Below are 19648 nucleotides of genomic sequence, written 5' to 3' on the forward strand. Positions count from 1 at the left end.
GGAGCCCGGGCCCGGGAGGCAGGAGGTTCTAATCCCGGCTCTGCCAGTTGTCTGCTCCGTGACCTTGGGCAAGTCACTTCACTCCTCTGGGCCTCATCTGGAAAATGGGGATTGAGACTGTGAGCCCTCTGTGGGACAGGGACTGCGTCCAACCCGATTATCTGGTATCTACCCCAGCTCTCAGAACAGTGCCTGGCAGATAGGAAGCACTTAACAAATAGCATAATTCATTCGATCGTGTTTATTAAGCGCTTACTGTGTGCGGGGCAATTATTATTATTATTTGAGACCTCCTTCTCCATCTGGACAGGGTCCAGAGACCCACCACCCCCTCCCGAGGACCGTTCCCCCTCAACAAGAAGAGACAGAGGGCTGGGGAGGGGGGTGGGGGAAGCTTTTAATAATCCACACACGCTCTCCGCTCACAGCGGGAAATGACACGCCACCCCATCCCGTCCGTCGTCCCCACCCCCCACCTCCTTAGCTCCCCCAGACCCGCAGGAGCCTGGGAGAGGAAGGTGCAGATGTGGACCAGACGTGGGGGTGGGGGGCAGGTCTCCCCACCCCTGACTCTTGCCCCTCACCCACAGCCTCCAAGCCATAAGGCAGTAGGGGTGAAGGGGTCGGGGGGGACGACTGAGGGAGGGGGTCCCTGCTCAACCTTTGTGACTTGTCCCCACCTCTGCCACTCACCCGAATAATGGACACCCCAATCCTGAGTTGCACCCCTTCCCCTCCACCCATCTCCCACGGAGGGGCCGAGTCAAGAGAGTTGGGGGGACTGCCCCCCCGCTGGGTTCTTCGTCTCCCTTTCCCCCCTACTCTGAGGGGGATCCGTGTTGGAGGGGCCGGGGGGACAAGCACATCAGCCTCTTGTGCTGCCTCCCCTCTCTCCCAGCAGCCAGTAGGTCCGCACTTTCCCCTTGCCCTGCGTGGGGGAGATGAAGAGGTAAAGTGGGGAGGGGGAAGGTGAAGGAGAGGTAGTCTCTTCCCCAAACCCAACGGTCCCGCTCGACCACCCCTCTCTGGGATCCCCATCTTTGGCGGGAGAGAGATCATTAGGACCTCCTGGTGGGGAAGATCACGTTGTAGTGGGGAGAGAGGCCACGTTGGATGCTAAATTAGGGAGGTCCAGTGGGAGCCATGTCTGGAAGATCCCACTGGAGACCGGGGGGGAGGTCAAGGGGGGGACCTTATTAGGGGAGGAGAGTCCCTTTGAGTGCCATATTGGGGGGGGAGGGGGGCGTCCCATTGGGTGCCATATTTGGGAAATTTCGTTGGGGACCAAACAGGAGAGATCACAAAAGAAGGTCCCAACGGGCACCATATTGGGGAGATCCCACTGGGAGTCAGGATTGGTAGATTTTGTTAGAAGTCCCCTTGGAGAGATCCCATCGGGTGCCAAACTGGGAAGACCGTGACTTGGGTAGGTGGGTGAAGAGTGAGGTTGGGGTGAGCAGGGGACAGCGAGGGGAGGGGAGGGGAGAGAGGGTAGATGGAGAGAGGTTCCGGGGAATTCCCAGGATCCCCGTACCTTCATCTCAACGTCACCCCGCAATTCCAACTCGAAGCAGCCGAAGTCCTCCAGTACGGCCTTGGTGTCCGAGGACATGTGAATCTTCAACGCTGGCAGCCAAGGGGGGGGATGGCAAGGAGCAGGGGTTGTCACCATGGGGTGAGACGGTGGCGGGGGGTCCCGGGGAGACAGGTTTCCGGGGGTGGGGTCCAAAGAGGGGGTGGCCCAGTCGGGAGGCTGTCCCAAGGAAGGGGGCGAGAGGCGGAAGAGAGGGAGGGGAGGGGGTGCCAGGCTCTGGGGGGATTCTTTACCTTCCCCATTGGACTCCATCCGCGAGGCAGTGTTGACCGTGTCCCCAAAAAGACAATAGCGAGGCATCTTCAGCCCCACGACCCCGGCACAGACGGGTCCTGGGGGCCGGGGAGAGAGGAGGATTACACAGGGGAGGGGTAGGGGGCTGAACGACGGGTCTGGGCTCGGGATGGGGGTTGACTCCCACTGGGGTTTCCGGCTCTGGGAAGGGGCAGGGGTGGGAAGCTGCTGACGGCACCAGGCTCTCTCAGCCCGGGTCTCCTTCCAAACCCGGGAATTTCTGCAGGCCTGGGAGTGGGAATGCAGAGAAGGAGGTGCTCTCTCCCCTGGGGGGCTGCAGGGGGGGGACGAGGCCCTCTCCCCAACTTGGGGGTCTGTGGTGGAGAAGGCTCTCTTCCCCCTAACCCCGGGGGGTCTGAGGACGGGGAGGTTCTCTCTCCCCCCCGCGGGGGTCTGCGGGAGAGGAGGAGAGAGGCTCTCCATTCATTCAGTCGTATTTATTGAGCGCTTACCGAGCTCAGAGCACTGGACTGAGCTTTTGGGAGAGAGTCCAGTACAAAAACAAAAAGACACATTCCATGCCTACAGAGAGCTTACAGTCTAGAAGGGGTCGGGCGGGGGGAGAGGGGTCTTTGGAGGGGGAAGGTCTCCCCTCCCTGGGGGTCTGCAGAGGGGGAGGGCCTCCCTTCCCTGGGGGTCTGCTGAGGGGAAGGTCTCTTCTTTCTGGGGGTCTGCGGTGTGGAAGGGTCTTCCCTTCTCGGGGGTCTGTGGAGGAGGAAGGTCTCCCCTTCTCGGGGGTCTCCAGAAGGGAAAGGTCTCCCCTTCCCCGGGGGTCTGCAGAAGCGAAAGGTCTCTCCTCTCCCGGGGTCTGCGGAGGGGGAAGGTCTCCCCTCCCTGGGGGTCTGTGGAGTGGAAGTGTCGCCCCTCCACAGGGGTCTGTGGAAGGGGAGGGTCTCCCCTTCTCAGGGGTCTGCAGAGGGGAGGGTCTCCCCTCCCCGGGGGTCGGCAGAGGGAGAAGGGTCCCCCTTCCCCGGGGGTCTGCAGAGGGGGAAAGTCTTTTCTCCCCGGGGGTCTGCGGAGTGGAAGTGTCTCCCCTCCCTGGGGGGTCTGCGGAGGGGGAGGGTCTCCCCTTCTGAGGGGTCTACAGAGGGGGAAGATCTCCTCTCCCCGGGGCTTTGCTGAGGGTGAGGGTCTCCCCTCTACGGAGGTCAGCAGAGGGGGAAGGTCTCCCTTCCCCGGGGGTCTGCAGAGGGGGAAGGTCTCCTCTCCCCGGGGGTCTGCTGATGGGGAGGGTCTCCCTCTCTGGGGGTCTCTCAGCCCCCCCGCCTCCCCCGGGGAGGTGGGTGAGGGTCTCCGACCGGTGTGGATGCCGATGCGCAGACGCAGCTGGAGCTGTGGCCGGTGTCGGATGCGGAAGGACCGGACGGCGTCCAGCAGGGCCAGGGCCATGCGGGCCACCTCCCGAGCGTGCAGCCGGCCGTTTCGCACCGGTAGGCCCGACACCACCATGTAGGCGTCCCCGATCGTCTCCACCTGGGCAGGGGGGAGCAGGGGAGGGCGGTCAGGGGCCTCGGGACCAGTCCGGCTCCGTCCCGGGAGGACCCAGGCCCGCCCGGCTCCCCGCGGGGTCTGGGCATCTCTCCCCGGCTCCGTCTCTCTGCATCGCGGGGTCTCTCCCTCTTGGCTCTCTCCGTCTCTGTGCCTTTGCATCGCTGCCCGCCTTCCTCTCTCTGCCTCCCTGTCTCCGATGCTCTGCACCTCTCCATCTCTGTCTTTCCCTCTCTCCTCATCTCTGATTCCCTCTATCTCCCCATCTCCTATGCTCTGCATCGCTCCCTGTCTCAGAGAAGCAGCGTGGCTTAGTGGCCAGAGCCCGGGTTTAGGAGTCACAGGTCGTGGGTTCTAATCCCGGCTCCGGCTACTTGTCAGCTGTGTGACTTTGGGCAAGGCACTCCACTTCTCTGGGCCTCAGTGACCTCATCTGGAAAATGGGGATTAAGACTGTGAACCCCACGACGGACAAGCTGATTACCTTGCCGACGTTTTGAATAATAATAATAATAATGTTGGCATTTGTTAAGCACTTACTATGTGCCGAGCGCTGTTCTAAGAGCTGGGGGAGATACAGGGTAATCAGGTTGTCCCATGTGAGGCTCACAGTGCTCTGCACACAGTAAGCGCTCTATAAATAGGATTGATTGATCTATTGGAGGGAGAGAGCCAAGAACAGGCCTCTGTATGTCTCTGTCTTTCCATCTTTCAGTCTCTTTCTCTATCTCCCTGAGATTCGTCTATGCAGAGGCCCACCTTGTACACGTCGAAATTGTCGATGATGGCGTCAAAGCAGGTGTACAGGTCATTGAGCAGGGTCACCACCTGGGCGAGGAGGGAGGGGTCAGGTTGGAGCAGCAGAAGATGCAGAGGACACAGAGACAGAGGGGTGGGTGGAGAGATGGAGGGGTGAATCGAGAGACAGAAAAGCGGAGGGATAGAGTAATGGAGGGATGGGGGGTGATGATGGAAGGATGGGAAGGAGGGCAAAAAAAGCAGACAGGGAGAATGGGATGGAGGGTTGGGATGGGCAGGAAAATAAGGACAGAGAGAAAGGTGGGTGGGGGGGAAGGACCAGGAGGTGGGGGACAGAGGGTATGGAAAGATGTAGGGGAGGAGGATAAGAGGGATGGAGGAAAGGAGGGGGAATGGAGGGATGGGGGGACCGGAAGGGGGATTGAGGAGGTTGGGGGGCGGCTGGCACCAGGGCAGTGGAAGAGAGGCTCTCCTGCCCGGGTGGAAGTTGGGGGAGCTGGGGAGGGTCTGAGGTTGGGAGGGGGCCAAGGAGACTGGGAGTTCGGGGGTCGGGGCGAGGGAAGCCAGGACCCCCCGCCCCGCCCCCCGGGGCTCACCTGCATAGGTGTGCTCTCTGCCGAGAGGGCCGTGAAACCCACAATGTCGCTGAAGTAGATGGTGACGCTGTCGAAGGCCTCGGCTTGGACCGTCTCCCCCCGTTTCAGCTGCTCAGCCACTGAACTGGGGGATGATAATGATAATAATAATAATGGTATTTGTTAAGTACGTACGTAGGTGCCAGACACCGTCCTAAGCGCTGGGTGGATGCAAGCGAATCGAGCTGGGCCCAGGCCCTGTCCCACGTGGGGTTCACAGTCCCAACCCACATTTTCCAGATGAGATAACTGAGGCACGGAGAATAATAACGAGGGTACTTGTTAAGCTCTTACTATGTGTCTACTGTCTACTCGATGAAGCGAAGCGACTTGCCCAAGGTCACACAGCAGACAAGTGGTGAAGCCGGGATTAGAACCCATAACCTCGGGGGACACCTCGCTGGCAAGAGGTTAGGGTGGGGGCACTGGGATGCGGGCTGGGGAGGGGAGCGGGAGTCCCCGGATAATAATAGTATTACTAATAATAATAACAACAGTATCTGTTAAGTGCTTACTACCTGTTAAGCACTGTATTAAGCACTAAGGTAGTTACAGTCTAATAAGGTTGGACACATCCTTAGACTGTCCCACATCGATCAGACCGCGAGCCCGTCATTGGGCAGGGACAGTCTCTCTCTCTGTTGCCGAATTGTCCATTCCAAGCACTTAGTCCAGTGCTCTGCACATAGTAAGCGCCCAATCAAATGAATGAATGGATGGAGCTCAGAGTCTTAATCCCCTTTTGACAGATGAGGAAACCGAGTCCCAGAGAAGTCAAGTGATTTGCCCAAGGTCACACGGCGGAGACGTGGCGGAGCCGGAATTGGAACCCAGGTCCTACTGACTCCCGAGCCCAGGGTCTATTCAGTAGGGTGAGATGGTGGGATTGTCGTGGAGTTGAGGGCGCGTCCAGCCAGGCCGAGAGGAGGAGGAAGGGGTGGGGGTCTCACTGGGGCAGGATCTGGTAGAGAAGAGCTTCTGCCTTCCTCTTCTCTTCCAGGTAGGCATGCGTGCGCTCCTGCACCAGCTCCTCCAGGTTGTTGGCGTATTGCTCCATGCGGGTCAGCAAGGTGTCCAGTATGTTGCCGTTGTTCTCCCTAAGGGGCCGGATCGGGCCGGGGGTCACGGGGCGTGCCCCCTTCCTCCCCCAGCCCCCCTCCCCAATCCCCTTTCTTGTTAGACTCCAGACTGTAAACTCCCTGTGGGCCGGGAACCCGATTATCTTGTGTTGGTTCATTCAGTCGTATTTATTGAGCGTTTACTGTGTGAAGAGCATTGTACTAAGCGCTTGGGAGAGTGCAGCGCAACAGTAAAGAGACCGATTCCCTGTCCACAGTGAGCTGACATTCCAGTCTACCCCAGGGCCTGGCACATAGAAAGAGCTTAATCAAAATAATAATGTTGGTATTTGTTCAGCGCTTGCTATGTGCCAAGCACTGTCCTAAGCGCTGGGGTAGATCCAAGGTGATCAGGTTGTCCCCCGTGGGGCTCACAGTCTTCATCCCCATTTGACAGACGAGGTAACTGAGGCCCAGAGAAGTGAAGCGACTTGCCCAAGGACACACAGCGGACAGGTGGCGGAGGCGGGATCAGAACCCACAACCTCTAGCTCCCAAGCCCGTGCTCTTTCCACTAAGCCACGCTGCTTCTCAACAGGTGCCATTAATATTATTATTATCATTATTATTATTAAGAGTGCTCTGCACACAGTAAGCGGACCATAAATACGATTGATTGTTGATGCTGGTGGCATTTAAGCGCTTACTACGTGTCAAGCACCGCTCTAAGCGCTGGGGTGGATACCACCTAATCAGGTCGGACGCAGTCCGTGTCCCACGTGGGGCTCACAGTCTTAACTCCCACTCTGCAGATGAGGAAACTGAGGCCTAGAGAAGTGAAGTGACTCGCCCAAGGCCACACAGCAGACAAGTGGCAGAGGCAGGATTAGAACCCATGTACTTCTGGCTCCCGGACCCATGCTCTATCCACCTATAGAGCTCTGTAAGTGCTGTGTGTTGTACATTCCAGGTGCTTAGTACAGTGCTGTGCACATAGTAAGCGCTCAATAAATACTACTGAATGAATGAATGAAGCCAAGCACTGTTCACTTCCCTCATCTGTAAAATGGGGATGAAGACCGTGAGCCCCATGTGGGACAACCTGATAATAATGTTGGTATTTGTTAAGCGCTTACTACGTGCAGAGCACTGTTCTAAGCGCTGGGGGAGATCCAGGGTCATCACGTGGTCCCACGTGAGGCTCACAGTTAATCCCCATTGTACAGATGAGGGAACTGAGGCCCAGAGAAGTGAAGTGACTCGCCCACAGTCACACAGATGACAAGTGGCGGAGCCAACCTGATCACCTCGTATCCCCCCCCCCAGTGCTTAGAACAGTGCTCGGCACATAGTGAGCACTTAACAAATGCCATCGTCATCATTCTAAGCGCTGAGGTCGCTATCAGTCTGTCAGTTTGGACACCGTCCCCGTCCCACATCAATCAATCAATCGACGTTATTTATTTAACTCATCAGACCTACTATTGAGCGCTTACTGCATGCAGAGCACTGTACTAAGCGCTTGGTAGAGTACGCTATAGCCGAGTTGGTTATACGTTCCCTGCCCGTGTGGGGGTCACAGTCTAAGTAGAGGGACGGGTGGGGGTGAGGCTGTTCATTCATTCATTCATTCATTCAACGAGCTCATAATCTGGGGAGGGGGAGATAAATCTGTTGAAGCAGAGGGAGTGGGGAGGGGGTTCAAGGGGAGGGGCTAGTGAAGCAGCGTGGCTCAGTGGAAAGAGCCCGGGCTTGGGAGTCAGAGGTCATGGGTTCGAATCCCAGCTCTGCCACCTGTCAGCTGTGGGACTGTGGGCAAGTCACTTCTTCGGGCCTCAGTTACCTCATCTGTAAAATGGGGATTAATAATAATGTTGGTATTTGTTAAGCGCTTACTACGTGCAGAGCACTGTTCTAAGCGCTGGGGGAGATACGGTGTCATCAGGTTGTCCCACGTGAGGCTCACAGTTAATCCCCGTTTTACAGATGAGGGAACTGAGGCACGGAGAAGTTAAGCGACTCGCCCACAGTCACACAGCTGACAAGTGGCAGAGCCGGGATTGGAACCCATGACCTCTGACTCCCAAGTCCGGGCTCTTTCCACTGAGCCACGCTGATAAACTGTGAGCCTCACATGGGACAACCTGATTACACTGCATCTCCCCCAGCGCTTAGAACAGTGGTCTGCACATAGTAAGCGCTTAACAAATACCACCATTATTAGGGGGAGGGGCTAGAGAGGGGCTCATGGGACGGGGCCGAGGGAAGGGGCTCGGTGGGGGGGGGGGGGGGGGGGGGGCGTGTCCCGTGGGAGGGGGTCGTGGCCCGGGGAGGGTCTGACCTGTTGAACCGGCGCAGCTGGAGTCGGATGTGGTGGAAGTCGGGCCGGTCGTTGGGGTCCTCGGCCCAGCAGCGCTGCATCAGCGCCCCCAGATCCTCCGGCGGGCTCTGAGCCCCCAACCACGGCCGGAACGGGGGCTGCTCCCCGCGAGACACCCGCTCCACGATCTCTGGGGGAAGGACGGGACGGAGGGGACGGGGGAGCTCAGCCCGGGGGGCTCCGCCCAACCTTACCCTCCTGCCAGGCAGCCCCAGCCCCAAACCGGGGGCAGTGATGAGCTGGAGAGGGGGCTAATAATAATAATTAGAGTATCGGTTAAGTGCTTACTATGCGTCAAGCACTGTTTTAAGCGCCGAGGTAGGTAGAAGCTAATCGGGTCCCCGTCTCCCATGGGGCTCACAGCCTTAATCCCCGTTTCGCAGATGAGGGAACCGAGCCCAGAGAACTGAAGTGACTCGCCCAAGGTCACCCAGCAGACGCGTGTCAGAGTCGGGATTAAAACCCAGGTCCTTCTGACTCCCAGGCTCGGGCTCTATCCACCCATGGGCCTCAAATTTGGATCTAGGAGCCAGGGAAGGGGGCAGGGGAATAAAGTCCAGGCCTGGGGTCGTGGGTCCGGGGCAGGGGGCTGGGGGCTGACCCTTGGGGCTGAGGTCCAGGCCGGGCAGGTGGAAGACGCCGCAGCGCAGGGCGATCTCCTGCAAGATAATCCCGAAGCTGTAGATGTCCCCTTTCTGAGAGCCGCGAACGGGTGGGGCCGCCATGCGTAGGAGCTCCGGGGCTGTCCACAGCTTCTCTGGGGGGCGAGAGATGGGAGAGGGGATGGTCATGGGGCCCGGGGGGCTGGCCACAGCTTCTCTGGGGGGTGAAAATTAGGGGAGGGGGTGGTCACGGGGTCCGGAGGGTTGTCCACAGCTTCTCTGGGGGGGTGAGACATGGGGGAGGGGGTGGGCACAGGGCCCAGAAGCAGTGAGGATCAACCCAGGCAGTTCTGGTGGGAAACACCAGCCTCCCACCATGGCTGGGTCTTCGAAGAGAGTGGGGGGCTCGGGACCCTCCCTGGGCTCTGAGGGCAGGGGTGGGGGGAGGCTTCCTCACTGGCATAGAAGGCGTGGCCCGTCTCCGGCCTGGCCGGCCAGCGGAAAGTCTCTAGGCCGTAGTCGGTGACCTTGAGGACGAAGCGACTGTCCACCACGCAGTTGGACGACTTGAGGTTCCCGTGAGAGCAGATGGCGCCGTTGTGTAGGAACAACATCCCCTAGGGGTGGGGGGCAGGGGCAGGTCAGAGGGGAGGGGTCTCCCCACCCACACATCATCCCCCCACTGGGGACAAAACTGGGGGGGGGCGGGGTCAGAGGAGAGAGATGACCTCTCTCCCATCCTATCCATACACACATTCAGTCATTTGTTCATTCAGTCATTTTTTTGGGTGTTTACTGTGTGCGGAGTACTGCCTTGAGCGCTTGGGAGAGGACAATAGAAAAATAAACAGACACCTCCTGCCCACAGCGAGCTTACAGTCTAGAGGGAGAGACTGAAATGAAGAGAAATAAGTAAATGGGAGATGTGGACATAAGTGGTGTGGGGCTGGGAGGGGGCGGAGTGAATAAAGGGAGCAAGTCAGGGCATCGCAGAAGGGAGTGGGAGAAAAGGAAAGGGGGGTTTAGTCAGGGAACACCCCCTCACACACATCCAGGTGACAGAACTGGAGGTCTTGAGTGGGCAGAGAACATGTCTACCAACTCTATTATGTTGTCCCCTCCCAAGCTTTTAGTACAGTGCTCTCCGCACACAGTAGATGCTCATTAAATACAATTGATCGATCGATTGAGGGGGGTGGGGAGGAGCAGGAGGCAGGATCTTTTGGGGAGGGGGGTGTCTCCCTGCCCACCGGGTAACCCCACCCCCCCACGTCCCGCACCTTGACAATGTCGTTGGTGAGAGAATAGCGGAACATCCAGTCCAGAGTAATGCTCTCATTCTCCAGGATGTCCTAAGGGCCGGTGGGAAGAGCCGAGGATTGTTATTATTATTATTATAATGCCCCTCCTCCCGGATCCCCCGACCCCCGCTTCCTCCATGGCCCCTCCTCCCTCTTCGCCAGACCCCTTCTCCCTGAATGCCCCAGCCTGCAGCCCTCCCCCGCTTCCTCCATTCCCCCGTCCCCCTTCCCCATTTTTCCCCCCTTCCTCCATCTCCCCCTCGGCCCGCGTGTCCGTCGCCCCAACCTGCAGGCTGCCGCGGGGACAGTACTCCGTGAGGATGCAGATGTTGGGGGGGTCGGTACAGGCTCCCACGAACCGCGTCAGATGTTCGTTCTGGACGTCCCGCATCTGCGTTGAGGGGGTGAGGTCCGGGTCGGGACCCAGGTGGAGACCCTCCCCTTCCTATCTCCCCCTCCCCTGCTCCCCCATCTTTTCCTTCCCCCCTCGTCTACACCCTTTCCGCCACCCCCAGACCCACCTCCTCTGTCCGGCCTCCATTTCCACCCCTTAAGTCCAACCCCCCACCTCGGCCCCCTCCCCCAGTTACGTGTTTCAGCTCGAAGAGGACTTTGCGGGTGAGTTCGATGCGTTGGTGATGGAGGTGTTTGACGGCCACCAGGTTTCCCTGAGTTGGGGTGGGTGGGAAGGATAATAATAATATCTAAGTGCTCATTACGTGCCGGGCACTGTTCTGGGGGCTGAGGTAGATACACGCCAATCGGGTTGGACGCAGTCCCTGTGTCACATAGGGCTCAAAGTCTTCACCCCTATTTTTCAAATGAGAACACTGAGGCCTAGAGAAGTGAAGTGACTTGCTCAAGGTCACGCAGCAGAAGACCAGCGGCGGTGCCGGGATTAGAACCCAGGTCCTTCGGACTCCCAAGCCCGGGCTCCAGCCACTAGGCCACGCCGCTTCACAGAAGGGGTCACCCGTCCCGGGGGAAGGTCTCCCCCCGAGCTCCATCTCGATCCTCTGCCACCCGTCCCCATTGCCCCCGTGTGCCCCAGCGCCACCCTCCCCCATGCCAACCTTGTAATAAGCCGTCTTGGCATACATCTGTCCCTGGTCCTCCGCCGTGAGTAGGGAGCCCATGTTAGAGCCTCGCTGTGCGGAGAGTTCATCGTCGGGCGAGGGTTGCGGGAGAGATGGCGCAGGGAGAAGCGGAAATAGCGGGGGAGGGCGCAGCGAGAGATGGGGCGCGTGAGGAGAGATGAAGATCCCCTCCCGGGGATTCGGGGAAAAGGGTAATGATGGTGTTTACTAAGAGCTTACTATGTGCCAGGCACTGTACTATGCCCCGGAGCGGATACAGGCAAATCGAATTGGACACAGGTTTCGTCCCGCGTGCGGCTCATGGTCTCAATCCCCATTTTACAGATGAGGGAATTGAGGCCCAGAGAAGTGAAGTGACTTGCCCACGGTCACGGGTAGGAGACGAGGAAGATTATGGGTGTCCAAGGTAGGAGAGGAAGGGTGAGTCTTAGAGACATGTGGGGGCTGGGGGAAGGAGAGCTGGAGGGAATGGGAGGGCTGGGAAGCGGGGTCGTGGGAGGGAACTGGGAGTCGTGGGAGGGAGACGGGTGTTGCGGGAAGGGGCCGGAGATCGTGGGGAGGGAGTGGGGGTTGCGGGGGGGACACGGGGGTCGTGGGGGGGGAGCGGAGGTCAGGAGAGGAGCGATGGGGGTGGTGGGAGAGAATCGGGGGTCGTTCGGAGGGAGATGGATGTCGTGGGAAGGAGCTGGAGATCGTAGGGGTGGTGGGAAGGAGCTAGGGGCTGTGGGAGGAGCAGTAGGGTCTGGGGGCACCAGTGGGACGAGCGTGAGCCCCCTCCCCCCCCGGCCCCCAGCTCACGGCGCTGAGGGTAAGTCGGCTGCCGGCGCTCCGCAGATAGCGCTCCAGCCCGCTGGCCTGCACGTCTTCCCAGCGGACTCTCCACAGCTCGGACGCCAGCTCCTTCTCCAGCCTCAGTTTCCTGCCCGCAGCCGGGTGGGGGGGCTCTCAGGGACCCTCCCCTTCAGTGACCCTTCCTCCCCCATCTCCCTCCCCACCCCGGCTCCTTCTCCCAGGGACCGGGAGGAAGAAGCACCTTTCAGGCATAGTTATTGAACGCTTCCCGTGTGCAGAGCACTGGCCTGAACGGTATAACACCAGGCGAGCAGGAGGAAAAAAGCACAAACATTTCCGAGCCCCCACCCGAATAATAATAATAATAATAATAATAATGATGTGGTATTTGTTAAGCACTTACTATGTGCCAAACAATGTACTAAGCGCCGGCGAGGGGAGGGGGGAACACAAGCAAATTGGGTTGGACACAGTCCCTATCCCATGTGGGGCTCACGGTCTCAATCCCCATTTTACAGGTGAGGCAACTGAGACACAGAGAAGTGAAGTGACTTGCTCAAGGTCACACAGCAGACAAGTGGCAGAGCTGGGATTAGAACCCATGACCTTCTGACTCCCAGGCCTGTGTTCTCTCCACTAGACCACACTACCACAGTAGTAACAATAATAATAATAATGATGGTTTTTGTTAAGCGCTTACTATGTGCAAAGCGCTGTTCTATAACAATATTTGTTGAGGATTTATCGTATGCCCAGCACTGTACTGAGCGCTGGGATAGACACAAACTCATCTGGTTCCACAGTGGGGCTCGGCGCCTAAGTAGGAGGGAGAATGGGTATTGAATCCCCATTTGGCGGATGAGGGAACTGAGGCACGGAGAAGTGAAGTGACTTTCCCGAGGTCGCCCGGCAGACACGTGGTGAAGCCGGGATTAGAACCCAGGTCCTCTGACTCCCAGGCCCGGGCTCTGGCTCTTTCCATTAGGCCGCATTGCTCCCGGTTCACTATAACCTCTCCCCCTGCTCCCCCCAGCTCCCTAACTCCCCTCTTCCCCCCAACCCCCCGTCCCGCCCCCAGCTTCCTCCCTTCACTGCGAACCCCCCCAGTTCCTTCCCCCGGCCCCTTCCTCTCCGCCTCGCTCACCTGTAGATGAAGAAGCAGACGAGAAATATACTAAGCAGCGAGAAACATCCAACCACACCCAAGATTTCCAGGTGGGAGAAGGAGACTGGGATGGAGGGAGGAAAGGAGGGGTCACGGAGGGGAAGGAGCCAAGTCCTCCTCTCCCCACCTCCCCGCTCCAAGCCACTTGACAGCTCGGTTGGAGACTGGAGACTCCATTGCAGCAGGAGGGAGAGAGGGTAGAGTCGAGAAGGAGGTGGGGAGGGAGCTGGGACCTCTCCCCTCTTTGACCGTCTGTCTCCCCCGCAAGGCTGTGAACTCCCCTGAGGGTAAGGATGATCTCTAATAATAATAATGTTGGTATCTGTTAAGTGCTTACTATGTGCAGAGCACTGTTCTAAGCGCTGGGGGAGATACAGGGTCATCGGGTCGTCCCACGTGAGGCTCACAGTCTTCGTCCCCATTTTACAGATGAGGTCACTGAGCCCCAGAGAAGTGAAGTGACTGGCCCACAGTCACCCAGCTGACAGGTGGCAGAGTCGGGATTTGAACCCATGACCTCCGACTCCCCAGCCCGGGCTCTTTCCCCTGAGCCCCGCTGCTTCCCTCCCAACTCTACCGTACTCTCCCAGGCAAAAGTACAGTGCTCTGCCCACGATAAGTGCTCAGTGAAGACTCCTGGTTGATGGATTGATTTGATCGAGGGACCCCAGGAGGTGGCATGGTTGGGGTCAGAGGGAAGGAGGGGATTTTCCTCTCCGTGTGGAGACGGGGGATGGACCGGATGACCTCAGGCGGACGCAGGGGTTCACCTTTGCGGCAGGCGGGCTCCTCGTTGTTGAAGCCGCAGCGGGGGACGTCCGGGGGCGGGCCTCCCCCCGGCCAGTGAAGCTGTCGTCCGGACACAGGGATCAGCTCCTTGGTGGTCCCGTTGAAGTCTAGGGTCACCTGGAAAGGGGGGAAAAGGGGGACCGGGGTGCGGAGGGGAGCTGTGACCCCCAGGCCCCCAACCTACCAGTCTCCCCACTTGGAACGCCCTCCATATTTCTCCTCACGTGATTAATAATTGGGATTTTTGGCACACCTCCTCCAGGAGGCCTTCCCTGACTAAGCCCCCCTCTCTTCTTCTCCCACTCCCTTCGGCATCACCTTGGCTCGCTCCCTTTATTCATCCCCCCTCCCGGCCCCACACCGCTTAGGTCCACATCTGTCATTTATTTCTATTCGTGTCCGTCTCCCCCTCTAGACTGTAAGTCCCCTGTGGGCGGGGAGCGTGTCTGTTTCCCGTTCTGTTGCACTCTCCCAATCATCTAGCGCAGCGCCCGGCACACAGTAAGCACTCAATAATGAACCAATAGATAAACGAATGGTATTTGTAAAGCGCTTACTACTACTACTACTACTACTACTACTAATAATAATGTTGGTATTTGTTAAGCGCTTACTATGTGCCGAGCACTGTTCTAAGCGCTGGGGTAGACATAGGGGGATCAGGTTGTCCCATGTGGGGCTCACAGTCTTAATCCCCATTTTACAGATGAGGGAACTGAGGCACAGAGAAGTTAAGTGACTTGCCCACAGTCACACGGCCGACAAGTGGCAGAGCTGGGATTCGAACTCATGAGCCCTGACTCCAAAGCCCGTGCTCTTTCCACTGAGCCACGCTATGTGCCGAGCACTGTCCTGAGCACCCAGGCCGATTCAAGATAATCAGGTCCCGGGTCGGCCACACAGGCTAAGTAGGCTGGAGAACAGGTGTGGGATCCCCATTTTGCAGATGAGGGAAATGAGGCACAGAGGAAGTGAAATGACTTGCTCAGGGTCACACGGGGCAGAGCCGGGATTAGAACCCAGGTCCTCCGGCTCCCAGGATCATCCTCTTTCCACTAGGCTCTGCTGCTGCTCCATTACTGCACTCTCCCCCACCTCCCGCTTCAACTCTGCTTGGCTAAATGCCAGCTCCTCCTGGATGCCTTCCCGGGTTGATTCCTCCTCCACCCGGCTCCAGTTACTCCAGCTCTGACAATCTGCCAGGATTACGAGGTCCGCCCCAGACTGGCAGCCCCCGCTGGGCAGGGGCCTCTCCTCCTGTCCCTCCCCCAGCCCTCAGCACAGCGTGTGTGCCTTCTCACCCCTCTCCCAACTGGCAGCCCGCTGTGGGCAGGGTCTGTGTCTCCTCCTCCATCTGTCCCAGCACGGTGTACGAGTGGGGGTGTAAATTTGTGCTTCCCCCGTCTCTCCGTTCCTCCGCGTCTCTATTGATCTCCGTCTCCCTGTCTCTGCGAGGGTGTCTCTCGGTCACCGGGTCGCCGACGCTCACCTGGAAGTCTCCGCTCTCTGGATCCAGGTCCCACAGGGAGAAGTCGCTCTCCCGATCACCATTGCTGTCGATTTTCAGATAGCCGGTCACCCCTGTCCGGCCGCGGGGAGGGAGGTCAGCGGGGCCTGGTGGGCCCGGTCTCCCTAAGCCCCACCCCCAACCCCTACCGCCCCTTGCCCCTCCCCTGAGACTTCCCTGCCCCCTCGCCCCCCGCACCCCCCCCCGTCCCCCCACTCCCTGCCCCGGGGCCTGACCATAGAAGTCCCGTCCCCACATGCGTCGGACAATCTCCTCTCCGTCCCTGGACGAGCCCCCGGACGCCAGCGTCTCGTTCAGTGCCCGCGCGTAGATCAGGAGTCCGTCATGGAAGCCGGCGGCGACCACGTTTTCCTAATAATTGTGGTATCGGTTAAGCGCTTACTACGTGCCGGGCACCGTACTAAGCACTGGGGGGCAATCCAAGCACATGGGGTTGGACCCGGTCCCTGTCCCACGTGGGGCTCGCGGTTTTACAGATGAGGGAACTGAGGCACAGAGAATCGAAGTGACTTGTCCAAGGCCACATAGCAGACGAGTGGCAGAGGCTGGAATTAGAACCCAGGTCCTCTGACTCCCAGGCGCCGGCTCTAGCCACCGCACCGTGCTGCTTCCTGGCCAGGGAGGAGGGGGGAGGAGGGAGGGGACAGGGGCTCTGGGGGGGCAGGGGGAGGGGTGTGAAGGATAGGGTCTTGGGGGGGGGGCGTCACAGACCCTGGGAGTTAGGGTGGGGATGGTGGTGTGGGGCGGAGGAGAGGTGGGTCTGGGGGCCACAGGTCCTGGCGTCAGGATGGGGATCGGGGGGAGGGGGCGATCTCTGCCCACCCACCCAAATCCCCTTCGCACCAGTCCATCCCCCAGGGAGAGGTTGAACTGTTTCTGAGCGGCCCTTTTCAGCTCCTGCACAAATCTGGAATATTCGGGGTTGTCCGGTTTCTTGTAGGTGATGATGATGGCGGACTGGTGGGAGGGAAGTGGGGGGCGAGGGTCAGGAGAAGGGGGCCCTGGGGGTGGTGTGGGGGGCGGAGGATCGGGGGCTGCTGGAAACGGGGCCCCCCTCCTACCTCCCCCGACCCCGTCCCCTTCCCCTCACCGTTCCCCATCTCCCGGGTCAGAGAGGGAGATTCACCAGTGGAAAGTCACACAGCAGAAAGGTGGTAATTTTTTCTTGCCTGTGTGTTAAGCGCTTACTGCCTGCCAGGCGCTGTACTAAGCGAGGGGGTAGATTCCAACCCGGTTGTTCCCTGGACTCTCCCCCTCCCCCTGCCCAGGTGTGGAACCCCCCCCCTTCTCCCCCCCCAAACACACACACACACACACCTGGAAAGCTTTTTGGGCCTGGGCGTCCAGCCCGTCCCCGCGGTACCAAGGCCTCCGGGGGTCCAGGTGTCCCCCCGGCCCGGGACCCCACAGACTGTGGCCGAAGACGTCCAGGTAGAAGAAAGCGAAGTCGCCGCCGGTCATTCCGGCCGCCCAGGCCGCCAGCATCAGGGCGCGGAAGGTGGACGGTGAGCTGCACACGTAGACCACTGCGGGGGGCGTCAGCGCGGCGGGGGGGAGGGGGGAAAGACCCTTCCCTTCGACCCCCTCGACCCCCTCTCCTTTCCCCTTCCCCCCCTTCCCCCCCTTCCCCCTCCTTCACCCCCTTCTCCCGTTGGCCCAACCTTCTCTCTTCTCTCCTCTACCGATTCCCGCCCCCCCCCCCCGACTCTCCCCTCTCTCTCCTCTCCCGCACCGGGCACTCTCCTCTCCGCCCCCTCCCTCCTGCACTTCCCTCTCGTGTCTCCCGCACCGGACACCCCTCTCTGCTCCCTCTCTCCCGCACCGGACTCCCCTCTCTGCCCCTTCCCTCCCGCACCGGACTCCTCTCTCTGTCCTCTCCCGCACCGGCCCCCCCCTTCTGCCCCCTCTCTCCCGCACCAGACAGCCCTCTCTGCCTATTCCCTCCCGCAGCAATGGACACCCCTCTCTGTGCCTTCCCTCCCGCACCGGCCACCTCTCCCGCACCGGACTCTTCTCTCTCCCCCGTCCCTCTAAGACTGTCCTTCGTGTCCTCCCCGCCCCAGTCTCCCCTCTGTCGCCTTCTGCATCGGCCCCCCCTCTCCGCCCCCACCCCACCGATTCCCCTCCCTACGTCTCCCCGAGACCCCCCTCGCTGCCCCCTCCCCGGGTCTCCCCTCCCGGTCTTCCCACCCCGTCCCCGTCTCCTCAGCCGCTGTCCCCTCTCTGTCCTCTCCCGCCCTGGCCTCCCGTCTCTGCCCCTTCCCCACCGGACTCTCCTGTCTGCCCCCTCCGGCACAGACCCCCGCCCCCGCCACTCTCTGCCACCGACCCCCCCCCGCGGCTTCCCACCCCTCCCGACCTCCCCTCTCTGCCCCCTCCCCACGGGACTCTCCTGTCCGCCCCCTCCGCACCGGACTCCTCTCCTCCGGACTCCTCTCCTGTCCGCCCCCTCCCCACGGGACTCTCCTGTCCGCCCCCTCCCCACGGGACTCTCCTGCCCGCCCCCTCCCCACCGGACTCCTCTCCTCCGGACTCCTCTCCTGTCCGCCCCCTCCCCACCGGACTCTCCTGTCCGCCCCCTCCCCGCCGGACTCCCCTCTCTGCCCCTTCCCCACGGGACTCTCCTGTCCGCCCCCTCCCCACGGGACTCTCCTGTCCGCCCCCTCCCCACGGGACTCTCCTGTCCGCCCCCTCCCCCACGGGACTCTCCTGTCCGCTCCCTCCCCACCGGACTCCTCTCCTCCGGACTCCTGTCCTGTCCGCCCCCTCCCCACGGGACTCTCCTCTCTGGCCCCTCCCCACCGGACTCCTCTCCTGGCCGTTCCCTCCCTACCGGACACTCCTCTCCTGTCGGCCCCTTCCCCTGTGGACTCTCCTCTCTGCCCCCTCCCCACCGGCCTCTCCTGTCCGCCCCTTGCCCACCGGCCTCTCTTCTCTGCCCCATCCTGCACAGACCCCCCCCCCCCGCCCCCCGCCGACACACACACACACACACACACACACACACTCTCTGCCACTGACCCTTCTGTCTTCCCACCCCCTCCCGGCCTCCCCTCTCTGCCCCCTCCTCACCGGACCCCTCCCGTCCGGCCCCGTCCGGCCCCGTCCCCCCCCCGCTCCCGTCCGCCCGCCCTCCGGCCGGGGGGCGACCCCGCCGACTCACCCCGGGCCTGGCTGCGGATGTCGCCCACCAGGCGGGCGAGGTCGGGGGTCCCGCGGGCCTGGCTGAGCGCCAGCTCCACCACCGAGAGGTTGGTGCGGGCCAGCAGGCGCAGGTAGAGCCCCTCGACGGTGAAGTAGCAGGGCCGGTCGGCGTCGCCCCCGGGCGGGTCCTCGTAGACGACGAGCGCCCGGCGGGCCCAGCCCAGCGTCCGGTGGAGGCCGGCGGCCAGGTCGCCCAGCTGGGCGTGGCTGGGCCCGGCGCGGGTCAGGAGCCGGTACTCGCCCTTGGCGTCGAAGCCCGCGGCCGCCGCGCCGGCGGTGAGCAGCGGCCGTCGCCAGTGGGCCGTGAAGCGACCCACGGGGGCCGCGGCGTAGGCGCAGCCCGGGCCCACGAACAGGTCCGGCCCGTGGGCCATCTGCAGGTCGGCGGCGGCCAGCGGGGCGGCGGCGTCCGAGCAGCGGCCGCCCGCGTCCTCGCTGCTGCCCAGCACCAGGCGCGGGGCCGGCGGGCCCAGGCCGGACAGGGCCCGCACCACGGCCGGACCCACGCGGGGCCAGGCCCACGGGTAGGCCGCGTTGCTCAGCGGCAGGACCACGGCCACCGTCAGGTTGGCCTGGCCGCAGGCCGGGGCGGCCGACAGCAGCAGCAGCAGCAGCAGCAGCGGCGGCGGCAGCGGCGGCACCGGGGGCCGGGGGGCGCCGGGGGCGGCCGGGGCGGCGGGCATGGTCCTCGGCCGGGCCGGGGGGCGGCCGGGCGCATGACCCCGAGCGGGACCCACCGGGGCGCGGGGCAGAGACGGCGGGGAGGGGCCCGGGGGGGGCGGGGGGGGGCTGGCTCGTCCTCCTCCCCCTCCTCCTGCTCCCGGGGGTGGGGTCCCCGGGGGAGGGTCGGAGATCGCCCCCCCCTTCCCCGTCCCCACGGGAGGGGAGACGGGGACCGGGGCGCGCGCGGGAGGGAGGGAGTGGGAAGGGGGCCCGAGGGGATGTGGGCCCCACTGAGTGTG

At 61.4% G+C, this 19648-nt stretch overlaps 1 protein-coding gene across 1 annotated transcript; it reads right to left on the reverse strand.

Annotated features, from left to right (window-relative positions):
- Positions 1–226: 226 nt before the first annotated feature.
- Positions 227–19300, reverse strand: NPR1 (natriuretic peptide receptor 1; the record flags this gene model as incomplete). Its single annotated transcript, XM_029055839.1, has 22 exons — positions 227–928; positions 1535–1626; positions 1828–1926; positions 3187–3361; positions 4136–4204; positions 4732–4855; positions 5721–5867; positions 8170–8338; positions 8810–8965; positions 9268–9427; positions 10091–10162; positions 10398–10502; positions 10702–10779; positions 11185–11259; positions 12007–12127; positions 13145–13229; positions 13936–14071; positions 15444–15535; positions 15698–15833; positions 16326–16439; positions 16800–17008; positions 18646–19300. Coding segments are annotated over 22 exons (3132 nt in total), but the record flags the coding sequence as incomplete, so codon positions are not given.
- Positions 19301–19648: the final 348 nt, after the last annotated feature.

Source organism: Ornithorhynchus anatinus, chromosome X5, assembly GCF_004115215.2.
Source record: "Ornithorhynchus anatinus isolate Pmale09 chromosome X5, mOrnAna1.pri.v4, whole genome shotgun sequence".
In the NCBI taxonomy this organism is placed as follows: Eukaryota; Metazoa; Chordata; class Mammalia; order Monotremata; family Ornithorhynchidae; genus Ornithorhynchus; species Ornithorhynchus anatinus.